General features: G+C 42.0%; 1 protein-coding gene across 4 annotated transcripts; it reads left to right on the forward strand.

Annotated features, from left to right (window-relative positions):
* The first annotated feature begins 2,312 nt into the window (after positions 1–2,312).
* csnk1e (casein kinase 1, epsilon) lies at positions 2,313–13,875 on the forward strand. Of its 4 annotated transcripts, none has more exons than XM_085761162.1 (11): positions 2,313–2,680; positions 4,134–4,231; positions 4,347–4,457; positions 5,889–6,037; positions 8,215–8,443; positions 8,614–8,784; positions 8,942–9,090; positions 9,201–9,426; positions 10,265–10,410; positions 11,705–11,770; positions 12,439–13,875. In XM_085761162.1, exons 2-10 carry the CDS (start codon positions 4,156–4,158, stop codon positions 11,735–11,737), a joined length of 1,290 nt encoding a protein of 429 aa, XP_085617288.1. In that variant the 5' UTR covers positions 2,313–2,680; positions 4,134–4,155; the 3' UTR covers positions 11,738–11,770; positions 12,439–13,875. The 4 variants fall into 4 exon arrangements, with proteins under 4 accessions (XP_085617288.1, XP_085617289.1, XP_085617291.1 ...); XM_085761163.1 differs by having other exon boundaries at positions 12,442–13,875; XM_085761165.1 differs by having other exon boundaries at positions 11,705–11,759.
* The last annotated feature ends 345 nt before the right edge of the window (positions 13,876–14,220 follow it).

A 14,220-nucleotide genomic window follows, 5' to 3' on the forward strand; every position in this document is an offset into this window, starting at 1 on the left:
GTTGTTTGATCTGTGTGAGTTCACCAGTTGGATGTTCAGTATTCATAGCACAGTGTCTTTTGCAGTCTGTCTATGTGTAGTTAGCAGTGCTGGAGAAGATCATGATAGTGTGAATACTGGATAACCCTGATTGTATGTCTCATTCTGTTGTCTGTTTCTACGTTTTCATCTCTGTGTTTTAGGTTGAGTAGGTAATGGAAATAACTTGTCCACAGAGGCTCACACTGGGCAGGCGCTGTGAGTATCCATTGCTGCTGATGAAACAAAAACAGCTCTACATGTCCTTTTCTTCACCTTCATCCATGAAGCTGTGGTCAAACAGAAGTAGAAGTGTTTCATGTGTGAACAGACAATGAGGTTGAGTTGATGCTTTAACGTCATGTTGCAAAACAAGGTGATGAAAGCCGAGGAAAGAGGCCAAGGCCGATTTAAAAATATTATTTTATTTAAGGCGCATCAGATGCAGAGGTTTTTCTATGGTGTTCTGTCATTTTGTGTTTTCATGTGAAATACTGTCTATGTTCATGTGGACAGGGTTTCTTTTAAAAGAACCAAGCAGGAAGCTGTTATATTAATAAACACAAGTGTACTGTATGATCATCCTAAGCTGTTAGCTAAGCTGTTTTTTTGTGGGACAATGGGAGATGTTTTCTTTACTTCACCCTCTCAGTCCATGTGAGGCTAACGTGTCAGCATGCATCAGTGTGAGTGCAAGACATTTTAGTCTGACAGACATGAGATTAATTAGCAAAGCTGTTTGCCTTCTTTTATTAAAGTTAGTAAAATTATCAATGTTTCTATACATTTTAAATAGGAATGTTGCTTTTTCTCAATGAATGTATTCTTAAAGGTCCAGTGTGTAAAAATGAGGTGAAAACAGTGACATCTAGCATTCTGATTTTGTTATTTATCAACATGAAACTCTTGAAACGTGCTCTCTGGTTGGCTGGATTTTCCATTCCGTACAAACGTGGCGGCGCAAGATGGCGATACTCTCTAAGCAAGACCCTTGAATATATAAAAGAAGAATTATAAGGCTATGAAAACCAAACAGATTTTATTTTATAGCGATTATACAAATATTTCCATTGGTAGTATATTCAGATTTTGCCAATAAACCATGACAAATATTACACACTGGACCTTTAATTGTTTTTTAGAACTTTCCTCTTGGTGCCAGGAGACAACATCAGATACTTTTTTTGCTATCCCAATAGGATTGCAAACAAAAAGTGGAGCATCAAAATGGACAGCTGGTTAGTAATGGGAAGAGTCAAGAAACAGATAGTCAACAAATCCACTTCACTTTGTCAGTAGTTGTTATCACAGGTTTCCTACAGTGGCCCTGAGGGGTCAACACGCTGCAACTTGAAAACACCTGCAGACACAAACGCACTCACAACCACTTTTTTTTGGGACTCAGACAAATGACAGACCTGGCTAAAGACAGAGGCTGACCCAACAGTACATGTTAACATACAATAACATCTGAGATGTGATATGGACATTATAATAAACCAGCAAAACCAACATGCTTTCAAACACCACTAACATTTTTCCGCCTTCACCACTTCTCAAGTCAGGAAGCAGTGAACCAGATCAGGCCCTGCAGCCCCCCACACGTTTTTGTGTCCCTATAACATTTTTGTTGTGTTGTGGCTTTGTGTATTTTCAGGTATTATGACTTTTTGCAGCAAATGTGCTGTCGAATTGATTAAGTTGTTCTTTGAATTTTTATATCTTTGCATGTGTTTTCTTAAGTTGCAATGAGTTGAGCTCTTTGGGCCACCATAGTATAATGAATGTGTTGTAAAAAAAAAAAAAAAAAAAAAAAATCTTCAAACAGACCTGCAACCAAATGTTAAAACATATCAAAAAGTTATGAGACATGAAGTCAGTTTTCCTGTCAGAGCCACTAGAGGGAGCTGTTAACACCAGGCCTATATATAGACTGCATCCATGGTCATTTCTCTCCCTATATGTGGATGGGTGGCACATGGCGTCACTGTGTGCAACAATAATGACATGTTGATCCTTGCACCTCCAGGATCAGGTGATGGTGATGAGCCGGTGCGGACGTCACGGACGCTACGTCCATTCTTTTTACAGTCTATGGTGCGGACACATGCTGCCTGCAGACCGGACTGAGCTTCATTCATGTCCGCAAAAAAAAAAAAAAAAAAAAAAACAGCAGCAGATCGGCGGCTTTAAGACAATCCGGGCATCTCTGCAAGTCTGTGGATGACATCATTGATATTGTCAATGGTGTAAACTGAGAGAGAGGGCTGGGTGGGGGTGTGTGAGGGGAGAGAGAGAAGAGAGAGAGCAGCCAGTGGAGAGAGAGAGAAGGACCTCAGTCTGGTTCCAGCGTTTTTCCTTTATTTAAAAAAAAAAAAAAAAAAAAGCATCCTGGCAGTGAGAATCTTCCAGAGTGGCACGGCTCTGGTCCGCTCGGATCTGCTCTGTTTTTGTGGATCTCTCTCTCTCTTTTTTGCGTGTTTTTTTGGGGGTTTTCTTTTTTTTTTCTGCAGCGGGAGTTCAGGTCACAGATCTCCGAGGTTATGAGCCGTCCGAAGCCGCGTCGGTGCGTCGCTGTCCAGGGTCCTGAGTGAGAGATAGAGCCGGAGCCCGGGGAGGTTGGTGGAGGTGGTGGGGCGGCCACGGAGCCTGACACAACCCGGTGAGGAGGAGGAGGAGGAGGAGGTGGTGGTGGTGGTGGTGGTGGGAGGGTTGGAGGGGTGGGGGAGTGTATTCTGGCTTGTCAAGGTGTCTGGATGCTCGTGTGTGTCTGTGTTTGTGTGATGTGTTTCGTGTTAGACAAATAGAGTCCACATAGAGTCGTGTTAGGGCGGGAGGTGCGCGTGTTCAGAGGTCCTATAAGGAGGGTGCGGTTATGGGAATTATTGCCACATTCGCTGGTCAGTGAGAGATGAACTGTGTGTGTTTTGCATTCAGCACCTTCCCCTGTCCCTCTCCTGTGCTATCTGGGGCAACTGCATGAAGTGTGCTCTCTCTGGCTATATATCACGTCTCGCCTGTGTGTGTGTATGTGTATATGTGTCAGTCCTTTGCAGCTTCAGTTTTATAACAGTGACTGTAGACTGTAGCATCTTTGGAGGCTGAGGGAGGAAATGAGCTGGAGAAACCTGAGGTAAAGGGTTTGGTTAATGTGCAGCAGTGGCTTCGCTCTGCCTTATTTTTTCCCCCTCTGCACTGTGAGGTGGGTTGCTGTTGTAGGCTATGTAGGTCTACCAGTACCAGTGCAGCCAAGACAGAAAAAAATGAACTCGGTCAGCATTAAGAGCAATGTCAAACTGGTTTTGGTGAGGTGTAATCTGTGGTTTAAGAACCTTCAGTCTTCTCCCACTTCTGAGCTCTTGTTTCGTGGCCATTCGGCCTGATGAAGGAAAACATGACTCATTCGAATTTTGTCAGGGGACTCCAGTCAGAAAATTGGGAGTTCATGCAAATTGCTTGTACACAGGACCAGACTCCTTTGAAGTGCTTTGGGGAGAAGAGTGTGTGAGATGCTGATCCAACCCTCCACCCCCCAACACCACACACACACACACACACCCTTGCACCTCTGAATAAATCATATTATAAAATTACACGCTCTGTTCTTCTTTTGCTCTCACCTTTTCCCCATGCACTTCATAAACACTTCAGTGGCCTATATTGTCGTCCTCTGAGATACCACGATTTATGGTGGTGCCCTCTGAAGGTGTAATGACTCTAACTCAACAAAACATGGCTGGTAGGAAGGAAGGAAGGAGCCGGGTTGTTGCATTATTAGATCATGTGAAACGTTTTGCCTCCACTGTGCGTTCACAGTCTCATCAAGTCACTTCATAGCTGGAAATGAGCAACATTTTCCTCCCTGGTCCCAGTGATTCAGACTCACACTGCACTGTGTCACCGGCTCAGTAATTTACACGTTTCGTTCTCCCTCATCTCGGCAGTCAATTTCTCCCAAACCACCAGTTTCATTTTCTTTCATGATAAAGCCGCCCAAGGGCTCATATAGCTTTGAGTCTAAAGTCTGCAGCTTTGCACCACAGTGTCCTTTTACTCTATTGATCACCAGTGATTGATGATATCTGTGTGTGTGTTGTGTGCGTTTATCCCGTCAGTGAGTTGAAAAGCTCAGGAGCCATGGAGTTGAGGGTAGGGAACAAGTACCGCCTTGGGAGGAAGATAGGGAGCGGATCCTTTGGGGACATTTACCTCGGTGAGATTTTGTTTTTTTACTTGCTATGATGGTTAAATTTCACGGGTCAAGAGACCCTGGTTGTGTCCAACCTGCTGATATGTTGTAACTGTGTCTCTTGTGTTTCTCCAATCAGGCTCTAACATTGCTACAGGAGAGGAGGTAGCCATCAAACTGGAATGTGTGAAGACCAAACATCCACAGCTCCATATCGAGAGCAAGTTCTACAAGATGATGCAGGGCGGAGGTGAGATGCGACAAAGAGATTTTCAGGGGTTTTTGAAAGCTTCAACAGGAGGCGGTGAAGAGTTTCAGGTGCATTAAGGGGTATTAACATCTACTGATGGTTAGATACAGTAGTTGAGGGGTATTAACAAAGATTACAGTTGTTTCAGAGGCATTGCAGTGCTTTTAAAGATCCTGGAAGGTATTTCAGAACATTTAAGGGTATATGAGGTGCATTCAGGGTCGCGAGTCATCTACAGCTAGAATTAAATATGTTAGTGGTCACTGAGCAGCACTGAGGTATAGTCACGGCTGTGGAAAGGTTTTGAGGGCTGTTGAAGTGATGCATGTTAATGACGGAATTAAAAGACACAGAATAAGATAAGACTTTATTGATCCCAGAGGGAAAGTCACAAGTCACAACGTCACAAGAGGCAAACTACACTGCTCCTCAGGGATGGGTTAAATGCAGAGAAAGAATTTTACTGTACTAGCTGTATATGTGACAAATAAAGTACCTTTACCTTACCTTACCTTACCTTACCTTACTAAGAGGGATAAATCAGATAAAGCCTGCATGAATGACAAATGAACATGGGAAATTTGGGAAATTAGAGAGACAACATTAGAAATATGTGCATACATACATGATAGTGAAATCCAGAAACCCATAATAACATAGGCCAGTGGTTCCCAACCTTTTTTGGCCCCTGACCCCATTTTGACATCACAAATTTCTGGCGACCCTGCGATCATGTGACTGTGGCCGTCAATCAAGATGCACCAGCTCAGATATTTCTATATGCTGCATTTTATTTGAACTTGATTTATATTTGAGAAAGTGAAAGTATAGAATACAGTTGTTTATGGTGGGTGGTGTTTTTAATCAAAACAATAAATAGTTAAAATAAAAATGTATCAGTAATTTTTTTTAATCAATTACTAGACATTTTAGGCGACCCCATTTGAATTCCAGGCGACCCCACATGGGGTCCCGACCCCAAGGTTGAAAAACACTGACATAGGCTATTCAAGTATACAATGTCATATGTAATGTATGTAACATATACATAATAATAATGCACTAATAAAATAGAAAAGTAATATAAAAGTTATAATATAATATAATATAAAAGTAATGTTATGTTATGATATGTACTACCACCACTAGTAATTTATATAGTAATAATAATGTCTCTCTGTACAATGTATAAAAGCAATAAATAGAGAATCAAAGACAAACAACAATGAATCAAGGATTTAACAGCTAAAAGTAGTTGATCAATTGTTGCAACAGACTAAAATAATCATCAAATACAGCAGTGACATAGTCTTGCACTATAATAATAATCATTATGAATCATAACCTGCACATACAGGAGTTCCTCCACCCTGTGTTATGATGCACTGTTCTGTTTGCTAACTCTCTGACCCCTCCCCCTCCTCCCCACAGTGGGAATCCCGTCTATTAAGTGGTGCGGAGCAGAAGGCGACTACAACGTTATGGTAATGGAGCTGCTGGGGCCCAGTCTGGAGGACCTGTTCAACTTCTGCTCCCGCAAGTTCAGCCTGAAGACGGTGCTGCTGCTGGCCGACCAGATGGTGAGACAGACTCACCGACTCACTGACGTCCACACTGTTACACGTAAAGGTCCATACCGGCTTTTGCTGAGACCACACAGTTCCTCAGGAGTAACTCTTAATTAAAGACCTCCGGGTTCATTGAATCTTTATGACGGGGCTCCTCGAGACCTCCGGCTGAGAAAAAATAGATGAACAGAACTATAAATGATTGAACGATACAAATTAAATTATGAAAGCAGATTTAAAAGGGCACCCGCTGTCTAAACTTTCACCTTGGTTTGCACACAGTGCTCTGAAGTCAACCCCAGGATATGAAGTTAGAAAGATTTTAATAAAAGCATGTTTCTATTTTTAGACTACAACTAAATGGATCATTTGAAATCGGAGAATAATTCTCATCCACGCTGAAGCTTGTTTCCCGGCTCCAGACAAAGCTTATCCCCTCACTATCTCCAGCCATTCAGCCGCTCTGTGAAAGTCAATTCAAATCTAGGGCACGGCTCCGCGAGGCGGCCTAATCCTCCTCGCATGGGTCAGACCGTGGTGTCTTTTATGGGCCTCTTTAATCTGTCATATGTCATTCTTTAGTCTACAACTGGCACATTTGTTCATTTCATCCCATTTTCTCTCGACCACTTTGACCTCTGCTCCTAATCGCTCTCTGCTGTCGTTGCAACATCTCTCCTCTCCTCTCCTCTCCTCTCCTTTCCTCTCCATACCATAACATAAAATGACCCTTATATATCTGCACACAGGCTGACAGGGTTATTGATCAGTACCAGTGACTCAACTATTACTGTATTTCACTGGGTGAGGCGAGTTGTGGCCTGTGAAACTCACTTTCAGTTTTAGATCAGACACTGTTGGAGTGTAAAGACTCCCAGTGTTGCAGTTCTACCAGAAAGTAGCTCATTGTGTGAAAGTGAGTCGTTGTTCCTCAGATGTTACTGTAAGGTCAAAGTTCAAACTAATCTGAAGAAAGAAAGATTCTATTTTATACACTGTCAAACATCAGATCGGCCAGTTTTCAATTGTATCCACAAATTGGTGTTTTACTGCATTTCAAGTACCATAATCTGCCACTGCATGTTCTGTATGTAGTTTGTACTACACTATAACAGATGATTTTAGATAAATTAAAGCTGTTCTTCATATATCATCATACCTCTATTTCATTCGTTTCTGGTCAGAAACACTCAAATATCCAGAATCCTTTTCATTCCCTGTCTGTGCTAATCTTGTGTCTTCAGGCTTTGATTTTCATAATAACACATTCATATGTTGCATTTTGGAAGCCAAATGTCAGGTCTTGGATGTCAGAGCATCTTCTTTGCATTTTAAAAAACATTACCTAATGGCAACATGCACAATTACATGAGACTTATGTAACCGTGACATAAAAAATTAAAAAGACATTTTGCTTATTTTAAACGTGCATCTCAGTTTGCTCTTCACATAGAGTAGCACTGAACCTGTGGAAACAATGACTCTGAAGGAAGCTTCCAGAGCTATTCAACTTCTGCTATAGCTACATAGCCGCTGTGTAGAAAAGGTCAAGAAAAAGCATTTGGGATCAGACTTCTTTACTTTAGTCTCCAGTGATGAAAACACTGATGTTAAAGGGGACATATTATGGAAATGTCACTTTTTGAAGGCTCTTTAACATATATCTGGGTGTTTATCTTGCCTTCTGGCCTCCAAAATGTGAGAATTGACGTTCAAATTTGCATAACCTCACCCCTACCTGGTACCAGTAGAAGGGGTGGGGCGGGGCAAGCAGTGGCTGATCTGCATTTAAAGTTACAGGCACTGAAACCAGCCGTTCTGAACAGGGCTGTTTTGAGCAGATGAAAAGAGCTGTGATGTTTGATCCTTGGGGTATTTTGACCAAAACATGACACAGATTTGTCTTTAAGACACTTGGGAACTATTTTAATTTGTGGAAAGGGGGCATAATATGTGTCCTTTAACTTCTGTCTCTCTCATGTTATTCTACTGAAGTTAGCCACCTGCTACCAGCAACAGTTATAGCATACTGATATGAGATGACCCAGGTGCTTCCTGAACGACTAAACCTAGATCAGATCACAGCATTCCCTTGTGAATGAAAATTGTGTTAATGGGCTACAAGATGCAAGACCACCAGTACTCTCCTTTAATCCTGATAAATCCTCCTCCCTGTCTCACTGCTGCAGATCAGTAGGATCGAATACATCCACTCCAAGAACTTCATCCACAGAGACGTGAAGCCCGATAACTTTCTGATGGGTCTCGGCAAGAAAGGCAACCTGGTCTACATCATCGACTTCGGCCTGGCCAAGAAATACCGGGACGCCCGAACGCACCAACACATCCCCTACCGTGAGAATAAGAACCTCACCGGCACCGCACGCTACGCCTCCATCAACACCCATCTGGGCATTGGTAAGACAGCACACACACAGAAGTTGTCCTAGATACTATGTGAATGTGTGAATGTGTGTGTTCTACTAAACTTTTCATCCTCTAATGTCCTTCTTTACCTTTTCGTCTTGTCCCTGTGCACATTTTCTTTTTGCTGTTTCATTCTCTGCTCTCCTTCTTCCCCTCCACAGAGCAGTCGCGGCGAGATGATCTGGAGTCCCTGGGCTACGTTCTCATGTACTTCAACCTGGGCTCTCTGCCCTGGCAGGGGCTCAAGGCCGCCACCAAGAGACAGAAGTATGAACGCATCAGCGAGAAAAAAATGTCCACTCCTATTGAGGTGCTCTGCAAGGGATACCCCTGTGAGTAAAGATGGGTTTTTGACAACACAAGTTGGATGTAAAAATGGAAAAAACAGAATGTGACAACAGTAGAAAGGATGATTTTCCCATTTTTTCCCTCAACACCTTAACTGTCTTTGCTATAAATCCATTCCTCTGTCTCTCCTGTGTCTCCCAGCTGAGTTCTCCACTTATCTCAACTTGTGTCGCTCCCTGAGGTTCGATGACAAGCCGGACTACTCTTACCTTAGGCAGCTCTTCAGGAACCTTTTCCACAGACAGGGCTTCTCCTACGACTACGTGTTCGACTGGAACATGCTGAAGTTTGTGAGTGGCATGCTTTTTTGTGAAAACCAACTCCAGCTGGGAAGTTCAAATCTTTTTTGAGTAACTTCCTGTCCTTGGACGTCTGCACTGTTCCCGTTTGTTTTTTTTAGGGGGCCAGCAGGACAGCAGAGGACGGAGAGAGGGAGAGGAGGGAGGGAAAAGAGGGGGAGGAGCGAGGAGGAGGAGGAGGAGGAGGAGGAGGAGGAGGAGGAGGCCAAAGAGGAGCAGGAGGTCGAGCTTTGCCGTCTGGTCCAAACCCCTCAGCGGCAAACAGAGTCAGGAACGAGGCAGATGCTGCACCGTCCAACCCGGTCACACGTGGAATCCAGCAGTCAGGTCAGCATGTTATTTTGAGGTGTTTAACCCTCGGATGATCCTTCAATTTGTACCACTTCCATGACCCCTGGACAAAATTTAGATATCAGTTACTTCCAAAATATTTGTGATACATATAGGGCTGGGTCTTGACTAAACAGAAAATCACTTTTGACATGGGTTTCAAAATTTATAATAATAAATAACCCCTTCCTGGCCAGTTGTTTTTCCTGCAAAATTACAAAATTTCTATGGGGCTCTATGGGGTTTTTGGTTGGTGACAGTATTTTAGTCATAAAAAAGAGATATCCAAAATCCCTTTGGTGAAAGCTTCTGACTATAATATGTTAACAAAATAAAACAAGAATTTTGGATTTTGCTTTATCCATTGTTCAGATTTCAGTTCTGGAAATTAGCACATATTTAATTAGATATTGCCTAATTTACAACATAAGATTTGACAAAACTTGTAATACAAAAAATATTTGTCTTAATGTGAGTAATAAACTTGGGAAGTTTCATGATGATATCTGTTAGTTAAAATTTTTACTTTATTTTTACATGAAAAAATCCCATTGGAAATTTTTGTCTGGCGAAGGGTCATGGATGTGGTAAAAATTCATTACAGGTCCAAAAATTGGACTTTCATTCTGAAATTCGGGACATCCAGAGTTTACCCAAAAATACACCTCCTTGCCAAAAATCAGGCCCTAGTGATTTTTCATTTGACCGTGGGGAGTTGGGAAAGTGTGAGAGGTGGACAAAAATGTGGAGGGTTAAACGGGTGTGAAAGCATCAACTCTTTTATTTCACATGTTTGTGTGTGTGTGTGTGTGTGTGTGTGTGCATGTGTGTGCAGGTAACCGCTCGCCTCAGGCGGGGAGAGCAGAGCGAGCCGAGCGAGAGAGGAAGGTGGCCATGAGGCTTCATCGCGGGGCCCCCGCCAACGTCTCCTCCTCTGACCTCACTGCACGCCTCGACCAGTCACGCATCAACGCGTCGCAGGTAGGAAGACGTGGTTTGACTGGTCCTCTGCTGTAAAAAAGGGAGGTAGGCGCCCTTGTTATTTAATTATAAGAACATGTCGTCACGAAATGCATTCCTGTGGGACCGACACAACATAAACAATGAGCGAGCAAACACTCCTCAGCTGTAGTTTACACGCTTTAGATTTGATGCTGCATGTGGCCTACCTAACAGTTAGAGCAGCGGTTCCCAACCTTTTTTGGCTTGTGACTGTGTGATCACGTGACTGCCCGTCAATCAAGATGCGCCAGCTCATATTTTTATATGCTGCATTTTATCTGAACTTGATTTATATTTGAGAAAGTGAAAGTATAGAATACAGTTGTTTGAGATTGTGTGTGGTGTTTTTAATCATAATTTTAAAAGGAATAGTTATTAGTTTAAAAAATATTTTCATCAGTAATTCATTTTTTATTTATAGACATTTCAGGCGACCTCATTTGAATTCCAAGCGACCCCAGGTGGGGTCCCGACCCCAAGGTTGAAAAACACTGCATTAACCCTTGTTTCTGTCACGTCTTTTCTTTTACTGAAGTGAGCATGCTCAACAGCAAGCTCATCTCTTCACTTTCCTTTTCCAATACACTGTAGCTGCCAGTCTGAAGACTTAGCGCTACTCAGAGGGTGAATTAAAGCCAAAGGTCTTGGCAAACAACAATAACCACCACTCATTCTTCCTCTTTAAGGACCAAATGCAAAACTTTCTCCTCAGCTCTCTGTCAGTTTGTGGAACCAAATGTTAGCATGTGAATGTGTTTAACAAAGATGCTGAACTTACATACTTAGCCTCAGCATGTTTACAGTATGTTGTCATTGTGAGTACGTTAGCTTGGTGATGTTAACATTTGGCTCAAAGCACCGGTGCGCCCAGCAGCCTCCCACAGCTGTACGCACAGATGTTGACTCTTATTTTAGAGCTCAACCATAAATAAACTGCAGCAGAGATGTTTTGTGACTAAAATGGATCAATTGCAATTCATGTTGCAAAATGGGAAATGACCACAGAATAGACTAAGTGAATAAACCTGTGTTTTGTGCTGCTGTTTCTTTGTGGGTCTCTCTGTCATCTAAATTTGTTGTACACTAGCAGCAAACCTCTGTGTTAACAGACCCTATGTTAAACTAAAGAGCACAAAGAAGTCAAGTCAAGTGATAAATCCAGAACTAACAAAGGTGACAGGGTGTGGGCTCAGACAGGTTCGCATTTTCTTCAGGTTTCTGTCGCCTTCCTTTTTTTCTGCTTCAAGCTTCTCATCTTTCGCTCTGCTCTCAGGTCAGTGTGCCGTTTGAACATCTGGCAAAGTGAGTTCATCTCGGCTGACCTGCAGGTCAGTGGCAGGTATGGGCACGCATGCATCACACACGTCACACACACGTACACAGCATTCTTAAACACACCCTCTGACCCTCACCCCTCACATCCAGGTAGAGAAAGGAAGATTAAGATTAAAATAAACTTTATTTGTCCTTGACAGGAAATTTGAAATTGAAAGAGGAACACTTAACATAACAACATTTAACATAACAAGTAAAACATTTAACATAACAAGTAAAAAAAAAAAAAAAAAATCAAAAGCAGCCTCATGGTGCATTGGGGCCACATTGATAATTAGATGACCATGAAGTCTGTCCTCAGTATAGACTGACTGTGTCCCTGTTGCTCACAGAACATTTTGGAGGTGGAATAACACCTAGCCTACTGTGATTTTATTTTCCAGTCTGCTGCTGCTAATACTCACTAGTGTTTCCAATGTGGTAATGGAAATCGTCCCCAACTACTGTTTATGTAACATCTGTTTAAAAAATGACCTGCTGTTTGAGCCTTTTGCAAAAAAAATAGTCAGTCTATACTCATTACCTTTATTAACTTTTACTTCTGCACTAAAAACAAATGACAGATAAGTGAGGAAGGAACAATTACACTAACACAGGTTTGGTTTTGGTCATTTCATGCTATGTGTTGACAGTGCAGTTAAAACTAACATTTCTCTTCCTGGTTTTGTCCAGCAGCTGCAGGGTATCAAATACCCCTTACTTTTCAAATGGATGAATGAAAACATGAATGAGTGGAGGAGGAGACGAGGAGCAGAGGGAGGCTTGGCGGGCCTTTAAAAAGGGGGACGATGGTGTCCGTGTGTCTGTCAGTGCTGTGTGAGCATGCTCGGTGTTGGAAGAAACACCGAGACGATGGAAAAACCAGTGAGACAAACAGACTCTTGGCTTGAACTGGTTGGTTCTGCTTTTCGGGTTGTGGCTAGAGGAGGAAGGGGCTGAAACAACACACAGGTCCCGCCCCTTCTTATCTCATATTCACCTGCCCATCGACTCAGAGGCTCAACTTGCAAAAAAAAAGAAAAGAAAAGAAAAAAAAAACATTAAAGTGCACAAAATGGACTAAATTTCAACTATTCTGTGGTTTACACCTGTGTTTGAATTTAAAAAACAACTATCAACCTGCTAATGTTTGAGAGCTACATCCGCTGTTTATGGTGTTCTCGATTATAAATGAATATGTTAACAACTATGGACATGAACACAAAAGTGTATTTAGGCCTATAATAGATGACAGGAGAATGCTTCAATGGGGGCCCAGGAGGGAATCAGAGCGAGGGGACGACTGAGAGAGTCTGATCGGGAGCAAGGCTGCTTTTTGTCTGTAAATGTCAGTGTCTGTCTGTGTGTTATTGTCTTAACTATTCATTTTGCCTTCAGCTTTGCTTTAGAGAGTCTGAGGGAAGCAGGGGAAGAGGAGGGAAACAAGACTGTTGTTGAATTGTTCACAAATTATTATAAATGTGACGACCTTTTAATTAAAAGTTTGTCACCCGGAGGTGAGAGCGACTCGGCGAACATGCTCGTTGAATGTCAAAAAAAAAAAAAAAACATGAAACAGGAGTGAGACAGCTTTTGAGTTGAGTTGAGGATAGGATGAAGGGAAAGCCATTACGATTGTATGATATGATAAAGCCTTAGTCCAGCTTGTAACTCCAGGTATGAAGAGACTTGAGAAAGTTATAAGATCTTGGTGGTGAACAAGTCTGGTGTTACATTTGTATTTTTCTTCTTTCTGTTTGCTTCTTTGGTTTTATAATACATGTAAATGTGTAGATACCTTTTGCCAGAATGTGACAGATTGTTTAAAGATGATGCTGGAGAGAAGTAGTGCTGTTTACGTCCTGAGAGCGCTGGGGGCAAAGAGTGAGACAATAACCTTTAGAGTCCGCCACAAGTGTGTGTTTTTGGTTTCCACTGTGGTGGGCAATGACACAGAGGTTCTTGCTAATATTTTAAGGAGTGAATTTTGACCCGGAGCTGTCAGGATGGACAGATGTCACCGATGAGGAGGAGCTGACTGATGTCCTGTACATTTCTTTACCATGCTTCAACTTTATTACTATGATATTTGTGTATATTTTCTGAATCAATAAAAATATACACAACTTATACAGTCTCCTGGTAGTATGTTTGACCTTATGGCACTTTATTTACCATATTCTTAATTTTGATTAACAGTGTTATTGTACATCCTTTAATCGCTTTCACTTATATTTTGAATGCATCTTATTAGAAGTCAGGTTTTCTTCAGTTGCCTTTTTAACATAATCTTTTTTTTATCCTACCCCAACCACACTGACATGCCATACTGAATATTCCTGAATGATAACTGAGTACATGTCACATGACCTTGGTGTTATGTTAGTTTTGGCTTTGATAACAAAAATCTGTAGAAAAGCTTTTAGTGACACAGGGAAAAAAAGAGTAAAAACTGATTGCGAACAGTAACTTTAC

Source organism: Trachurus japonicus, chromosome 19, assembly GCF_045865225.1.
Source record: "Trachurus japonicus isolate A0001 chromosome 19, Traja_1.0".
NCBI classification, from domain to species: domain Eukaryota; kingdom Metazoa; phylum Chordata; class Actinopteri; order Carangiformes; family Carangidae; genus Trachurus; species Trachurus japonicus.

What these genes read in the sequence shown, in the direction of transcription:
- csnk1e (XM_085761162.1), top strand. Translation starts at nt 4,156, where the DNA reads ATGGAGTTGAGGGTAGGGAACAAGTACCGCCTTGGGAGGAAGATAGGG. An exon ending in CAACACCCATCTGGGCATTG is followed by an intron (nt 8,444 to 8,613) that starts GTAAGACAGCAC and finishes TCCCCTCCACAG; the next exon opens with AGCAGTCGCGGCGAGATGAT. An exon ending in ACTGGAACATGCTGAAGTTT is followed by an intron (nt 9,091 to 9,200) that starts GTGAGTGGCATG and finishes TGTTTTTTTTAG; the next exon opens with GGGGCCAGCAGGACAGCAGA.